Source organism: Hippoglossus hippoglossus, chromosome 13, assembly GCF_009819705.1.
Source record: "Hippoglossus hippoglossus isolate fHipHip1 chromosome 13, fHipHip1.pri, whole genome shotgun sequence".
Classification (NCBI taxonomy): domain Eukaryota; kingdom Metazoa; phylum Chordata; class Actinopteri; order Pleuronectiformes; family Pleuronectidae; genus Hippoglossus; species Hippoglossus hippoglossus.
Genome location: NC_047163.1, coordinates 14,435,162 through 14,451,020, shown reverse-complemented (window position 1 = coordinate 14,451,020; position 15,859 = coordinate 14,435,162). Strand labels below are relative to the sequence as shown.

General features: G+C 40.6%; 1 protein-coding gene across 4 annotated transcripts in view; it reads right to left on the bottom strand.

The window, feature by feature from the left end:
* Positions 1-15,859, bottom strand: part of zbbx (zinc finger, B-box domain containing) — a 55,835-nt gene that overhangs the window by 22,667 nt on the left and 17,309 nt on the right. For all 4 annotated transcript variants that reach the window (XR_004615836.1, XM_034604240.1, XM_034604243.1 and 1 more), the window contains exons 8-11: positions 11,083-11,283; positions 7,064-7,280; positions 5,365-5,524; positions 1,399-1,481 (exon numbers count right to left, since the gene is read on the bottom strand). Coding sequence is in view for 3 of the 4 variants with exons in the window: in XM_034604240.1 (XP_034460131.1) it covers positions 1,399-1,481; positions 5,365-5,524; positions 7,064-7,280; positions 11,083-11,283 (661 nt within the window). In the remaining variant the exon portion in view is untranslated. The remainder of the gene's footprint in view (positions 1-1,398; positions 1,482-5,364; positions 5,525-7,063; positions 7,281-11,082; positions 11,284-15,859) is intronic.

Sequence of the window (15,859 nt, the reverse complement as noted above, 5' to 3'; positions counted from 1 at the left end):
ATTTAATTTAACTTTAACTATGAATGTTTAGAAATTTGGGGGAGGAAAAAAATGATTTGCCTTGAACTTTATTTAGACCCTGGTCCTGCGATATAAACGCGAAGAGTTCCTGAAAAGGTTCCTAGTTACAGGGGAAAGTTCCTGTGGTCGAAACATCGCTAAATTCTACGAAGTAAATGACTATGACTGAACTTTTAAACTTAAGCCCAATAAAGACAGAAGATGTTACTCAATTTGGACCCGTCATCCAGTAAACTCACATGTAGTTCACTGTGGACATGGTATAATCTCTGGCATAGTGTTGGGATTTCAACTGAAGAGAGAGTGACTTTTGAAAAATAATTTAAATAAAGAGAAACCTATGGTTGGCTGGTACTCGTCATCAAATATTCTGGGATAGAAAGAGCAAGAGTTGATAAAAGAGCAAAGTTGCCTCTCTATAAAAGTTGTAATATCTAGGAGCCAACAGCTGTTTCAGGAGGCATAGTGTTAGTTTTCAGGCTGTTAAGTATCTCTTATTTATAAGAGCAGGCTCAGTGGAGAGCTGCAAGGGGTATTGTTAATTTATAATATACACCTCAGACATTTCAACCACAAGGATACTTCTGTCAGAAATATTGGTCAAAACTCGGTGTCGTATTTGTATGGTTGCCTCACCACAAATTAAACTTTTCTTTGGGGATCAAGGAGAAACATTTCTAACTCCAATATTTTGAAAGACACAACTATTTAGATGGACAGCAGTGGGGAAGAGGGCGAGCAGGCAAGGACATGCAGATCTTGATTGATGTGATGAGGGGCAGTTGAGTCCAGAGGTTTGGAAGAGGACAGACGACCCGGCTGAACTTCCCTCCTGGCTACCCCGGCTGTCAGTCCAACAGCCAGGGCTTTCCCCCGACTGATGAGCTCCATGCCCTGAGCGCCAGACTGCAGTCCAAACCCTATCCGCCCTCTCCCCTGCACCATCTCTTACCCAAGCAGAGTGAAAGCTCTCAGGCATGAGCCGCCTCTAACAGCCCTCTGCCCACACAATCACAGCCAGTGATTACACATCACACCGGCACGGATGGATGGGCAGGTACTGATACGTCAAACCCGCTGAGAGGGAGAGTTTTTTTTACTTTTGCTATTGTGTGTGTGTGTGTGTGTGTGTGTGTGTGTGTGTGTGTGTGTGTGTGTGTGTGTGTGTGTGTGTGTGTGTGTGTGTGTGTATACCCATGCAGGTCAAACTATTCTGTCCTTACTTGTTTCTCGTCTCTGTGTATCAGAGAGGCATACATCAAGAACAAACAGCTGTCAGACATGTGTGCCAAAATCCTATCTCAGCATTGAAAGATGTTCATGGGCATACAGATGTGTGTTTGCGTATACGTAGTTGTGTTCATGCACGTGTCTTACCTGTGAGGCTACTCTCCTCCTCAGTGTTTGCTTGAGGTTTTAGATCAAGTGCTGACAAAGGATCATACATTTCGATTGGTGTCCTGGATACAAAAGAATAATAAATAAATCAATGAACAAATACGGTAGAAAATTAAAAATTAAAGATAAACCCACAGGCCCTGAGCTGGAGCACAGACAAAAGACTAATACGGAATGAGGAAAATCTGCCTAATTTTTTCTTTTCAGTCATACTCCTTTACGAATGGATGGACGGATAGATGGATGGATGGATCAATGGGCAGATGGCTGGATGGGTAGACAGACACAAAAACGGACTGATGGATGGATGGATGGATGGATACACGAGTACTTTCTGATTTTGTTCTTTATAGTCACATAATTCTGTTGGCCCACTTAAGCCTCCCCACCACCCACCACTTATCCCTCCTTCCCAGTCTAATCTTGCCAAAGTCAGTGTGAGACTTAAGGGGCGACTACGGGTAGATACTTTTAGTTTATATCCTTCCCTCCTACTTAGTCCATTTCCTCCAACCTGGCAATGTACTGTAGATTATTTCTCTACCTAATGAACTCAGAGGGGTATACATTCTTCCTGCCCCTCACATCCCCCTTCTCATCCCTCAGCTCCATCCATCTTTTTTACTCCTCACACACAGTATTTCACATGCAAGAAGCCTCAATAGCCTTAGGTTGTTTGCATTTAGGTTTTACCAGGGCAAAGTAAAAAGAAACATGTTGGCCTTTTTGTCTCCTCTGGTCTTACATTTTACATCAGAAAATACATTATTCATGATATTGGATTTAAAAAATTTGTGAAAAAGGCACAATATGAAGGACAGGATACAGAGACCTTCGTCATATGTTTAAAGCATCTACAGAGGCAAAAATAAATTCTGTTGAAAGGTTGTAGGAAGGATTGTGAGCTGATACAACTTGGTAAGGAAGAGCATTTCTGTAGTGTTAAAATACTGTGGCAAATTATTCACAAGTTATTCACAAATTATCTAATTACTCACCATAAAACTGTAAAGGTGAAATACAGAATAACTACCTTGATGCGCTTAAGAGACACATTATCAAACTGTAGAACTGAGTGATTGGGAGATGATGCACTGCTACAATAGGTGCATCAATAAGACAGGCTCTCTGAGATAGGCAGTTAGGCAAACATTGTGTTTTAACATTAGAAAAGATTTTACTTCCTAATACAAATCGACAAAATATCAATATTTGCATCTCAAGAATAAGAGTGAGGATCTACAGTATCTCTTTGTAAGAAATATTGACAGATACAAAAGAGGGAAACTTTGTTATTTAAAATACCTACTTATATTGCCTGCCTTTTATCTTATCATAACAGCAACTACAGCGCTAGATCTTCAACTTGATTCCTTTTAAATATCCCCAGAGTGCACTCAGAGCTCAGTAAAACTACTTCCTTTCATGCACCCCAAGTATAAAATGGGCTGCAAAATAGCATTACCTTAGAAGCACTTTCTCCTTTGAACAATTTTAAAGGTCTTTTATGAACTGGCCTCAAGGAAACATGTTGCTGTTTTGCACAACCTTAAAGTTATAACACTGGCTTGGCCTGTGTACTTTTCTTCTTTTATTATGTTGCTTTTATGTACTTTATGTGTTTGTGCGCTGGGGCTGCTGTCTTGATCATTTTTGTTGATATTAGTTGTTCAGAGGTCCCCTGGCAACGGCTGTATGTATGCTCATTCACAGCCTTTCCTCTGGCTGCCTGGAAATTAAAGACGTTCTTTTTTCAAACTAATAATCTAATGGCTCTGCCCATATTTGCCCTTTTGTTTCACAGCCATTGAGCCAATATTATCACCCCATTGGACCTGCGCTCAATAAGCCAATAAAAGCTCTATACGGTCATTACAAGCTATATGTGTCTTGTACAGGACCACTATGGCTTATGCCTTATTGAATTTCTTCGTAACATGCTTTACTTAACTTTGAAAAAGCATTTCTGTGTATCTTAAGTAAGCACATATGCCTTTTAGAAGCCCTATACATGGACGTGCTTTTTCCTTCAGAGATAACTCAAATATAATGTCACATGAAACCAGATTTGGGTTTTAAACTTGACAGGGCAGTCAGATCAGGCCTTGCAGACACTGGAAGGGGCCAGTGCAGACCCCAGTTCTATTCCTGCACTGACTTTTATTACAGGGTTCAGTGCCTCCATCACAGATACTTTGACTCTGGCAGTTGATGGAGAACCGAGCATTCACTTACCCCCACCCACTCTGCCCAGCCTGCTCAAGAAACCATAATGCCCCCTGTGGTCACAGGATCGCTTCCTGTAACCTCCGGGCCTTCCACAAATCTAACGAGGTGACAGAGTTTACAACTCTGATATAGCTTAGCACTTTTAGCAAATTCTTAAAAACGCATTCCTCCTCCGTGCTCCCTCCCTCCTTCACTCCCTTTCCCATTATTATAGACGCTTGTTAAAATTCAACCTCTCACTCTTTCTCTCCGCCAGCCAGCTAGTCTCTCTGTCTCTCCATTAAGCTCTGCCACCATCACTGCTGCAGGCTTATTGCACTCTAGATTGGGTCTCTGGTCTATTCCACAGTTAAAGGCAGCTACAACAGGGGACTTAAAGCATTCCAGCTCAGGCAGTCAGCGGGCCCAAAACTGCACTCTGCTCTCCTCTCCTCCAGCCTGCTCTCCAGTGGGCTACTCAGCCCAAAAGGAGCTGCTTAAATAAAGGGCTGTAATAATGGGACCTGCCGAAGCCAGGCCCTCAGGCAGTCCACTGCACAATAAGTGCTGAGAAACTGCTTTGTACACTGGTGGGTTATGTAGGCTGAACACGGAGAGGCAAGCGCAGCAGCAATGGAAGATGTGTGCGATGTGAAAACTGTGTTTCCACATATCAGCTTATTCATGTTTCCAGCAATTGAAGTAACAAGATTACGTGTGTTAGACAGACAAAATGAATGTTCCCAGTAATACAAATAGTGTAGTAACCTTAACAATGTGCCACTAAGTGACTTCTCTATGTGTGAATTAGTGTTAGTACAACATTAATTATAGTATACATTACTATTTTTAACAGTTTTAATGAAATAACAATGGTTTCACTATGCCTAAAAGAGTGTTATCACTATAAGCTTCAAGGTGTTGCACTTAAATATTTTCAACATAACAATCAGTGAATGGCCTGAAGTGAAAGGCAAGTTTTTATTTTGGAAACAGATTTTCAAATCCACATAAAGCTGCACTTCAACTTCTTTATTTGAACTTTCTAAGAACATGGTCTGTGGATGTGGCAATTGCACTTCGGGTGTGTCCAAATCCACTTCTACCAGTTAGACGCAAGGGGTCCTCCTGTGTTCAGTGCACTGTGAGTGAGTGTGTTCAAAAAATACGTATTTGAAGATTTGCGCCAGCATTTTCAGAGATGTGATGTGTCTGCTCGCAGCCTGGCTCATGACTGCTCAATGTGCACCATCTTCCCGGGAGAGCAATCTTACCTTTTGATATTTGATATAATTTCTTTGAAATATTTGGTCTAACAGTCCAAATATTATGATTGTTCCTACTTTGTCTGACAAGATGAATCTGAATATATAATAGATTTGTTTTGTTGGACAGTTAAAACAACACCAATGCCTCTGTGAACTTTGTGGTACTGTTGTGTTGAAGTGAAATCAGCTGATCTTAGCAACAGCGCTCCTGTTCCAATAGCAAATGGTCCTCCTGTCCTGTCTCATATATAAAGATGGAAAACACATCTCCAATTCCTTCCACGATGCAAAAATGAAGCCAAAAGATCCAGGCACTGCCAAATTTGTGCTGGTGAATTGGAGCCTGACTCTGCACAGTAGACTAACATTTAGTATTTAGAGTATTTAAGATGTTCTAGCTTCACTCTTTGGAAACTATCAAGTCATCCATTTTTAAATAGATATGAGAGACGAGGGTGTGTCTGTGTACCTGCGTTGCTTCTTGAGAAGCAACCTGTCCATGTAGGTAAGGCTGTTGTCACTAAACTCCACCCTGAGAGGTACCCTGCCTTGTCCCCCTCCTCTTCCTTGTCCTTCAGCTTCTCTGTCTGGAGAGAGGTCAGCCTGGGTTGCTGTGGCTGACACTGATACTGGAGAAATAGAGGGAGGAGGGAGATCACATAAAAATAAAGTTAAGGTAAGAGGAGGAAAATATAGCCAAAAGAAAAGAGGACATTAGACAAAGGCAGACAGGGGAGCAAGAAAATATTGTCTGCCAGCTTCTCAACACCTTTCTCAAAACACCTCCCCTCAAAAAGTGAGAAAACACCTTGTCACTACGTCAAGAGTGCCAAAACACAAACAGACAGGAGAGTGCCCCCTGGGAATAAGAAAGAGATGTACACAATACAAGACGGAACGTAGTAAGTGCATGAGAGAGGAGGAAGCAAAAGGTAGGAAAGAGAAATGTTATGATTGTACTGGAGACACTTTGGCAGTCCACAGTGGCAGCTTTAAATTGGGCTAGGGTGCCTTTGGCCTGACAGAAATAATTAGGGCTGGAGGGGGTAGCAGCAATTTGCAGAGCAGAGCGAAGAGAGAGAGGAGCAGAGTCTGTCCAAGCAGTAAAGCAGAGAAAATAGGAGGCCTAATAAAAAGCACAAACACCTAAACACACACACACACACACACACAAACACCTAAACACACACACACACACATACATATACACACAGAATGTAGAATAATAGTGCTAATAATACACACCCACATAAACCTGGACATACAAACACTGTTGCACACACATGCATTTGGAAACCCAGTATGTGTGAAAAGGCATAAAAATTGCCTGACGCAGTGGAGCTTGTACACATGCCCATGCAATCAGCTGAGGCGATTAATACTGTGGTGTGGAGTAGGGCCACCCCCTAACACTCCTCTCATTATCTCAATATGCAACACCCATGGATTACCCCCCTACTGCCGTGGTCAGCACTTTCTATGAGGCCTGAACAGATCAGTGCAGAGACAGGGAAAATGGGGAGGTGGGGGGGGTAGTAAAAGCTGAGGAGTAGGCAAAAATGGAACGGAAGGAGAGAGAGGAAGAGCTAAGAGGAAAAGGATGGGCATAGGTGGCAAAAATGTAAAAACATTTTGTCAAGTACTAACGTGTACACCTATTAATGCATTTTGCTGTGGCTTAATTTTTTTACTTCTATAGATTCACTTGACTATAAATTTTGCTTTGTAGAACTAGTTTTTAATATTTCAATAAATGGGATATTTTCGATGTACCAATCATATTTTTTTTACTCAGGTAAAACTGGAATTTTCTTTTCATGAAAATCCCTTCATAAACTGCCCAAAAAATCATTTGATAATAAAAAAAGTTTCATTTATGTTTCATGGGCATTTATGGGCAAGGGAAAAATGGTATCGCAACAACTGAACTGTGCAATGTCTCAACAAAAATCAAAAATGGTGATGGGTCTGTACAGAGAAAGTGGACGACAGATGAGAGGGTGGAAGCAGAAAATAACAAGAAAAACTAATATGAAAATCTAAGATGACACTTTTTTCCTCACTATTCTCATTCAAACTTAGTGGAACTATCGATGCTGGTTATGACATAAATCCACTTGTATGTATGTGTATTCACATGTGTGCCTGAAGCCGTCTGTGCAGTTTACCTGGGCGATCAGGTATCCACATCGCTTCCTCACTTATGGGCTCCCCTGCTCCATCACTCGTCTGTCCCCTCCACTGTCTCACAGCCTCCTGGAAGGATCTTGCAGACTCCACCTCATTGTATTCTCCTCTAAGAAGAGAACTGGGAAATCCCCTCTCATCCTCTCTTTTCACCCCCGATTCAAAGTTTTTCTCTTCTGTGTAATTCACAACCAACACCTGCAACGAAATTTATGAACATTTTATAACGTTATACCAAAAAAGATCTCATGGATTTAGTTTTGAGTTAAGAAATTTATTTATTTCATTACTACCATGAATTGACTGGTCACTGTGAAGGAAATCTCAGGAGACCTCAGATGTCTTAAGCAAAAGCATTAATTGTGTGTGAGTGTGACCTTTTAGTTTTGGTTACGACCTCGTTGTAGGTTACAAATGGAGTTGTATGCTTGCAAATTACATCGCTCAATTCATTTGTTTTGTGGAATCCAACAACCACAACACAATAATGGCCAAGAAAAGTGGGACAACTCGACAAAACCAAAGCTGAGGAAAAAAGTAGACGTATGAAAAGCAGTGTGAATGTTGAAATTGGAATACTGGCGGCTTGTATTGAACGGAATTCAACTCAAAAGATAATTCTCCAAGTCGACAAGTGTGTAATGGCATTCAGTTCTGAAGGCTGTCCTAGGGTGAAATTGTCGCATCGTATCGCAAAATGTAATGCAACAGTCTTAGCATTGTAAGGCATAAAGCACAGCTGAAGAGATGCAAGCAAAGTTGGAAAAACGTCTCATGACTCCCAGGATTAAAGAGCTGAAGTGTGGTCCTGAGGCTGCAGATTAATTATTATTAATGACCTGAAGAAGAAGCTTCTCATACAGTATAAAACAGCTGTGGACAACAGATATTTCACGCGGACTGCTTTACTGCTTTAATCACATTAAACTGTATAGTTTTACACTGATTTAAACACATCGGGAGGGTTTTATTAAATATAGGCTCCTTACTTATATTTTAAGCAATATTCCATTATGCTGTTTCAGTGCATTTTCTGAAATTACTGATGAGCCAGTGGAGTATAGTGACACACAAACACACACAAACGCACACACACACCTTTACATTTTAAATTTTGAACTTGGTAATGACCAATACAGTATCCTACACATGTAGGTCTGTATTGTCTTTAGCCTGGCCCTATGCATCATACATTTTTGTCTGGGAGCAGTGAGGTGCGTCATAGATTAAGGTTACTTTATAGTTTGATAAAGTTAACAGGGCCAGGGCAACAGTGAGAGAGATGATGGGTCCAACAGAGTGAGTGGGGTGTGGTTAGGGTCAGGGTCGCTATAGCCTGTTAGCTTTCATGCTAAAACGTTTTAGCATATAGTATTTCTATGACCCTTTCAGAGAAGCTTAGTGCTATTAGTGCTGCCTATGCAGTTTCTTAACACAGAATCATATTTACCAAAGTCGGGTTGTGTGTAGCTGAACTAAAGCCTTTTAACATATGAACTACAGAGAATTTGAATGGAAAAATAATAAAACAATAAAATAAACTGCTGAAATAATTTATGAAAAATAAATATTTGCGAAAAACTATATATTGTATTCGTGAGTAACATGAAAGCTTGTTATTTCTATTATCTTCTTAGTTTTCCTTGACATAGTGGCTGAAAACAATTTCACTTACCTATTTCACCTCCCTATCATGCAAAAAATGGTTTGGTCTCTCACAGTTAAAGTAAGGTTAAAAAAAATCTGAGAGTTTTTTCAGACGCTGCCAGTGCATCTTTGGCAGGGATGCAGGAGACGGGGCTCTGGAGATCGTCTTGTCCCGGGCACGAGCAAGACACGCAGCGGCCTTGTGTCTATGTTTGTCTATTCATTTCTTGATGTGTGAGTTAATTGAATGAAAATTTAAATGTTGCAAGCCCACCACTGTCTGCCAATGTCACATGCAAGGACAGGGAAAAACAAGGCTTTAAAGTTTACACGCACGCAAGTTTGGCTGTGACCTTGGTTATACTTTTGTAGCTACATCATTAAAATTTAATGGGGACATTTATCTTCATGTTAGACCTCCCAACTACTATCGCGATTGAAATAAAAGCAAAAATTATATTACATTGCATTTTATTATATTTTTTTTAGATAGTGCTCATCAGACGTACAGCATTTCAAAGATAATTCATCACGCTTCATATTAGCGGCTGTGTCACAGAAGATAGAGCAGGTTGTCCACTAATTAGAAGGTCAGTGGTTCGTCAACATGTCTAAGTGTCACTGAACAACAGATTGCCCCTGACGCTTGTACTGTGAGCAGTGTGTGAAGGAAATATATGAGTGATAGAGAAGTGCTATATGTGTGTGACTGCATGTAACCTTGTAGTGTAAAGTGGTCATTACGAATAGGAAATCAAAAAATGCAATACATTTACCATTTTTACATTTTGTTAGACTGAACAACTATAGAGGTCAGTAGGTTACATTTTTTTTTATTATCCCAAGCTTCTAGTAAACACTGTGAGGAGATGTACACCTGACTGTATGCATTACAACAAGCAACTGGACTAACTGCCTCCGCCAACCAGTGCAGTTTCAGTCCTATGACCTTGACTTTTAAACACCCAAATCGAATTAGTTAGTCTGAGTCTATAGTGAACATTTTTACCAAATTTGAAAGGATTCTCTTGCGTCGTCCATGAGGCTAAAAAGTTTTTTTCATGAAGTCACTGTGACCCTTAAATGTGGCCACCAAATTCTGTAAATAATGCTTCCTACCACTGGCTAACGGCTGCTGAGTGTCAAACAATCAGGTTTGTTTTACTGTGCGTTCATACCTTTCCATATTCAGCCACATTATTGCCAGGATTTAAAACACAGTAACTTTCCTCAGTCAGGCAGTTGTGGATGTTGCTTCTGAGGTTAGTGGGATTTAAACATCTTAGCTCTATGAAGTCTGAACTTGTAAGTTGAACACTCGTTTATACAACATGGCAGAGTAGTGCGCCATTGGGACCAGCAAGACAAGCAGTGCTTGACCAGTTGAAGTTAAGAATAGGGTAGAGGTCTCCCCATTCTCAGTAGCGTCTGACCCCAGCTGTTTGAAATGAGTGCTGTGTGAATGAGGTCAACTGAGCTCTGTGGTAGCTGCAATGTCAATCGGACTGCCAGGCTCAAACTGTTGGCGGGCAGTTTTTAGTCCACAGGTACATGCAGTTCACACGCCTGACTGTAGATGCAGCCTGTGGATATTACATCAATTAGGGTTTGTTTGAGGTCTTTTCAATTGACTCACAGGGCGCAGAGATAAAACTCACATGGTGTAGAGGCTTGTTTGACTTACCTTGCTGTGATTGTCACAGCAAGTAGTTCATAAATGGAGAGAAATTCTGGTCATCTAGTTCTAAATGATTCAATAGGCATTCTGGAAAAATTCACCTATTTTTTAGAATACAGATTTTTATGGATTTTTCTTCAAAATGTGTACAAAGATGTGTGCATAAAGTTTAAGCAATTTATTGCAGCGCATGGGAATAAAATAATATTTGTCTAAAAATACAGTGCTCTGCTCAGATTCAGAAGATTCAAGTTATTGTTTATATAACATTGAGGTAACTGTGAAGAATAAGCCTACTGTATTACTATATTCTTGACTTGTGATGAACTGATTTAACCCAGCACATTTTTTAATTCAAGGCTTGTTTTTTTCCACACTTAACATCACTTGTGTTATTCAAAGCTAAGAACAGTAAGTTAAAAAAAGGCCACTTAACCAAAAACCATGTTACTAAAAGCCCAGATTAAAGAGTCATAACTCCTATTATACTGTTGTTTCAACATTTCTTACTCTTCTCACTTTCTTGTTTCCTAACAAACCCAATATGCAGATTTTTGTGAGATGAGTCAGAGAATTTCCACACAATTATATCATTTAACCCTATTGTCCTTGATCATTTATAAATGTTGCAGAGTAACAGTAGTAACTGAAGCATTGTAACAGTAGACCACATACCTGGCTGGTATCATGTTGCAGTTGCATTGGTTTTGTCACAGCCTCTCTTCCTTTTTCTGGGCTCTGTTCATCTTGTCTGGTACCTGCATTGGACATGGGTGTGTGACTGATGCCGGGTTTGGAACAAGGACCAGGACTTGGAAAGGTGCTGGGATAGTAATCGACAACATCTCGAGTGCTCACACGGGTCTGTAGTTCTGTCTGTAAAAGAAATCCATGGTATCTGAGATTAGATCAACATTGCTGTTACTGGATAAGATGGCAGCCCCACTTTTTCTGTGTTATAAAAATAAGAAAAAAATGAAATTACTCAGCTGCTCTAAATTCCTCTGGAATGTTTCATCATATAAATCAGGCCCTTAGTGAATAGCTCAATTAACTGCTGAATGCTTAGGCAGGAAAATCCACCTTCCATTTAAAAAAAAAATATTTTGACAGTCAAACCTGTGAATTCTGTTAGAGAAAAAGATACATGTGAATGTGTTTTGTGGAAAAGTGTAAAAATAGTGGACATTAAAGATGCAGTAAGGGACTAAAACAAAGACTAATATAGTCCACAATGGGAGAAATATATTTCAGTACTTGTTTGAAAGCTGGGAAATAAGATGCAATATGGAAGCCAACCTGATTTATGTATGTCTTCATAGCAGCTGAACTTGTACCTCTATCTTGCAGGGATTTCTGTCGCTATGGTATCAATTCTGGGACCTATAACAAGTTTCTAACCAAGCAAGTCCCACTTAATGTACACTGATGACATGGAGGTAATGAAATGATGACATGACGGCAGTGAAATAAGGCCACTCAGCTGCCATGAACCCCGTTTAGAGGGTACAACCTAATCAATTTAAGTGCTTATCCCTACATCAATGGCATAACCTTGAAAGTCACAATGATAAACTCAATTTTATACAGTAAAAGCGTGTCTTTGATTTATGTAAAGGAAATCACATGGAGCCAGTGTGAGGGCTGTGACCATGTCTTTCCCAAAGTGTCTCTGTTTTCCTTTTTTCCTATGTTTCTTGGCCTCATCAGTGTGTGTGTGTGTGTGTGTGTGTGTGTGTGTGTGTGTGTGTGTGTGTGTGTGTGTGTCCTTCAAACCAACAGGACAAGAACCCCAGTCTCTTTGTTTCTAACAGTGTTCTCCTGCGCCATCTTTCCCTGTGCGTCCCCTCGTCTCCCCATGCCACTTTACCTTTCGAGCCAGCTTCCTCACTCATCTGCCTGTCTGGCCTCTGTGCCCGCCTGCCTCACACCCCCCACCACCGCTCCATCAACCATTGCCCATCGTCCTGAATAAATCCACTTTTTCTAACCACCTGCGTTCGGGTTTGGGTCCAGAAATAAAAAAACAGGAAGTCACTATATCACATGACCATATTGACAGCCCATCTCACTTTGTTTGCTTTTAAATCTCATACTAATTCAGCCGAGCAGTAATACAGATCTATTAACAAACTTCATCCTATGGCACATCACAAATACACCAATCCTGCTTCTCTCTTATTTGAGGAAGAAAAAAATCCTGCACGATCAGTAAACCGGTTGTAATTAGTCGTATCTCCATAATTATGAACCAGTGAAAATGGGTAGCACACTGCATGAGTGCTGATTGAGCTTCTCTGTACCATAGGCTGAACTCATTATTCTGTTCCATTAATCACCACTGACCATGAAGGCTGCTGAGGTTAACCAGACTGTTGACTGTTATCCCGTCCTTGAATGTGTGCAACAGACACACAAAAACAAAATGGAGCCATGAATATGTGGATGACAAGAGACAGTGAGAGCTTGAGAGGGACAGACGCAGTGTTCAAACAAGGTTACAAGGCTACATGATAATTTGAGTCATTTTGTGACGCACTTTATTGCTGTTTTGTTCTTGTCACCTTGGCTGCCACTCACTGATTATGACACTAGAAGGATGTTTTTGCTTAAGTTCAGTAAAAAAGATTGTTTCTTTTTTATATTTGTGTTTCCACTGCTGGTTAATTACTATCTCTCATAGACATCCAAAGGAGAACAGAGAACAATTGTGGTCATTATATGCAATATTGGAGTCTGAGTTCTGTATTGACAGGCTGCCATGCAGAAAAGCTGGTGGACAACTGACAAACGCATATGGCAAACAAAGCCTATCGGCCTTTTTGTCTGGGGTTAACATAAGTAACAGTGGGGAACTTGCTTACGGTGTTTAGGAACCAATAGAAAGGTGTGTCGTGGAAAAGATAAAAGGCTTATACTTTCCTAAAGTACTGCTTTAAGTAAAAAACGATATTTTATATCAGCTTGTGTTTGTATATGTTGTGTGTAAGGTAGCTTAAACCTAGGGTTTACAATCCCAGAAAAGCTACCAAGGGCAGGCTACACTAAGAAAAATGCAACCGGTACATCCCATTCTCTTCCAAACCACGTTCTAGTCAAAGGTACCCCTTTAAATCAGGTATTGCACTACTTGACAACTGCTAGAAGATTACTTTTCTGTAACTCACCCAATAACTTCTGGCTATCGACACTTCTTCTTCTTAATGGATTCTGCTGCAACAAAGTTAACCACTGAGACTCCAGAAGGGTTGTGTGGACTCAAACACTTCACCCACCCCTCCATCGGCATAGCGGTGAGTAGAAAATGAGTACATTTTCATTTTTCAGTGAACTATCCCTTTAAGACTCTGGTCATGCAAAGTAAGAGAACATGCAGAGTTGGTTCGTGACAGACAGGTAGGCCGACCAATCATTTCTTGGTCATATTTATTATAGTCCTGCGAGGACGACAGATACCGGATTGTTTTTCCCAGATGACTTTATTTATCAATGGCTGTCGGGAACAAATTACTAACCCTTCCTTTAACTGCTGGTTTGTGGACTAGATTGACTTAGTGTTGTAACAGCAGATATAAGGGAATTATAACCATTTCTCTGTTGTTAGCCCCTGAAATGAACCCTGTCACACCTTCACAGAGATTCACACTGTCTGACAAGATGCTACAGGAAACAAGCAACGAACCGTTCCTGATCTTAACACCCTCTGATGACATGAGTATTACATCGCAAGAAGTTTTAAAACAGTACAACTGATGAAGCCATCCTTCTTACTCTGTCTCTCTTTCTCTTCTTTGTCACCAGCCAACAGTGTCATGTGCAGGTGTCACACAGCCATACCAACTTCTCACAATGGCCAAGAGAGTTGAGGTTTAACAGCAGACAGGGCTTTCAACTTTTTTCTCTCAAGCTTTTTGTTGCTGTTCTTAAAAGATTTTTTTAGCGGCTTATCATGTCAACAACCAATTTCAACTATGTGAATGCCTCTCAAGAGACTGACGCAGACACTGAAGGGTCAGACGAATTGACATGTTTGTATGTTGTGTGCTTTAATAGAATCTTTGATGTAAAACAAAGTTTGGTTGAATGTCTGAGGTGTTCAAATTGCACACAACAAATTTGATCTTTTTCTTCAGCTTAAAAAAAACCCGAGGGGTCACTGCTCCACCAACAGTGACTTATTTGACCACTTCAGGTCCATGAGTAGTAGCAGCAACATGCAGACCTACTGGAAGAACACTGACTGGGTTGCTGTTTGCTAAACTGACTTTGTTTTCTACTTTTCAACGGGAATGACTGCATTACAACTACATTAATTTGACAGAATACAAATGAGTTACCTCATAAAAATAATAAGACTAGCATCGTTTGATCTGATTTTGTGGGCACAAACTCCTGTGATTTTTTAGATTCATTTTTATGAAGAAATGGGCAGCAACATCACTTATCCAAGGCTAACATACTCATTGTAGCATCCCCACTGCCTGCATGCACATCAGCTCTTATATGTGCATGGATCAACTGCCTGTATTTTGTAAATCTCGGATTCAAGCCACCGCATATTAGTTTCCACCACATCTAAGTGGGGCAACCCCTCATATGCTAGTTCCTTGATGATATTCAGCAGTTGAACCAGCACTTTTGACTTGATTTCAGGAGGACAGGGAGAAATACAATTTCACTCCGCAGCATGCAAGGGATTCAGGGCTGGCTTTTTTGCTTCTCGTGTGATCACGCTTGTCTCAGCACTATCGCAAATGCTCTGACTCACAACCCCCTGTCTGTCATTTAACAATGCTACAGCTCCTTGTGGTTTCAATTACTAAGATAGGATGAGATCACAAAGATTCTGTATCAAAATTAAGATTAGATAGTGCCACCCAATAGCTTGTCTTGGCTGCAGTGATTGGTGTGTGTGTGAGAGAGGGGGGGGGGGGTGGGGACACAGAGAGAGAAAGAGAAGATAGTGAGATTTTGTAACATTTAAATTTGTTCAATATATGTGATAATGTTAATTATAACTGCATTACTTAGATACAGCAGACCACACTCATCTGGTACCAGACAGAAATACAATCCTCCCAACCACCTGCCCCCTTGACCCCATCCCTTCTCACATCCTCCAGTCTATTGCTCCCGACCTTCTTCTGTTTGCTGTCCTGGCTCCCAAATGGTGGAACAAGCTCCCCATTGACATCAGGACAGCAGAGAGTCTACACATCTTCCCCCGCAGACTAAAGACACATCTCTTCCGACTACACCTTGGTTAAGAAGATGATGTCTAATAGCCATCGTCAACTCTGATGTTTAAAAACTGCACTTCTATATTCCACTTACATGTAGCACTTTGTAGTTTGGCTTTTTTGAAGCTAATGTACTTACATGATTCTTGCTGTTCTGGGTTTGTACCCTCATGGCTGAATGCACTTATTGTAAGTCGCTTTGGATAAAAGCA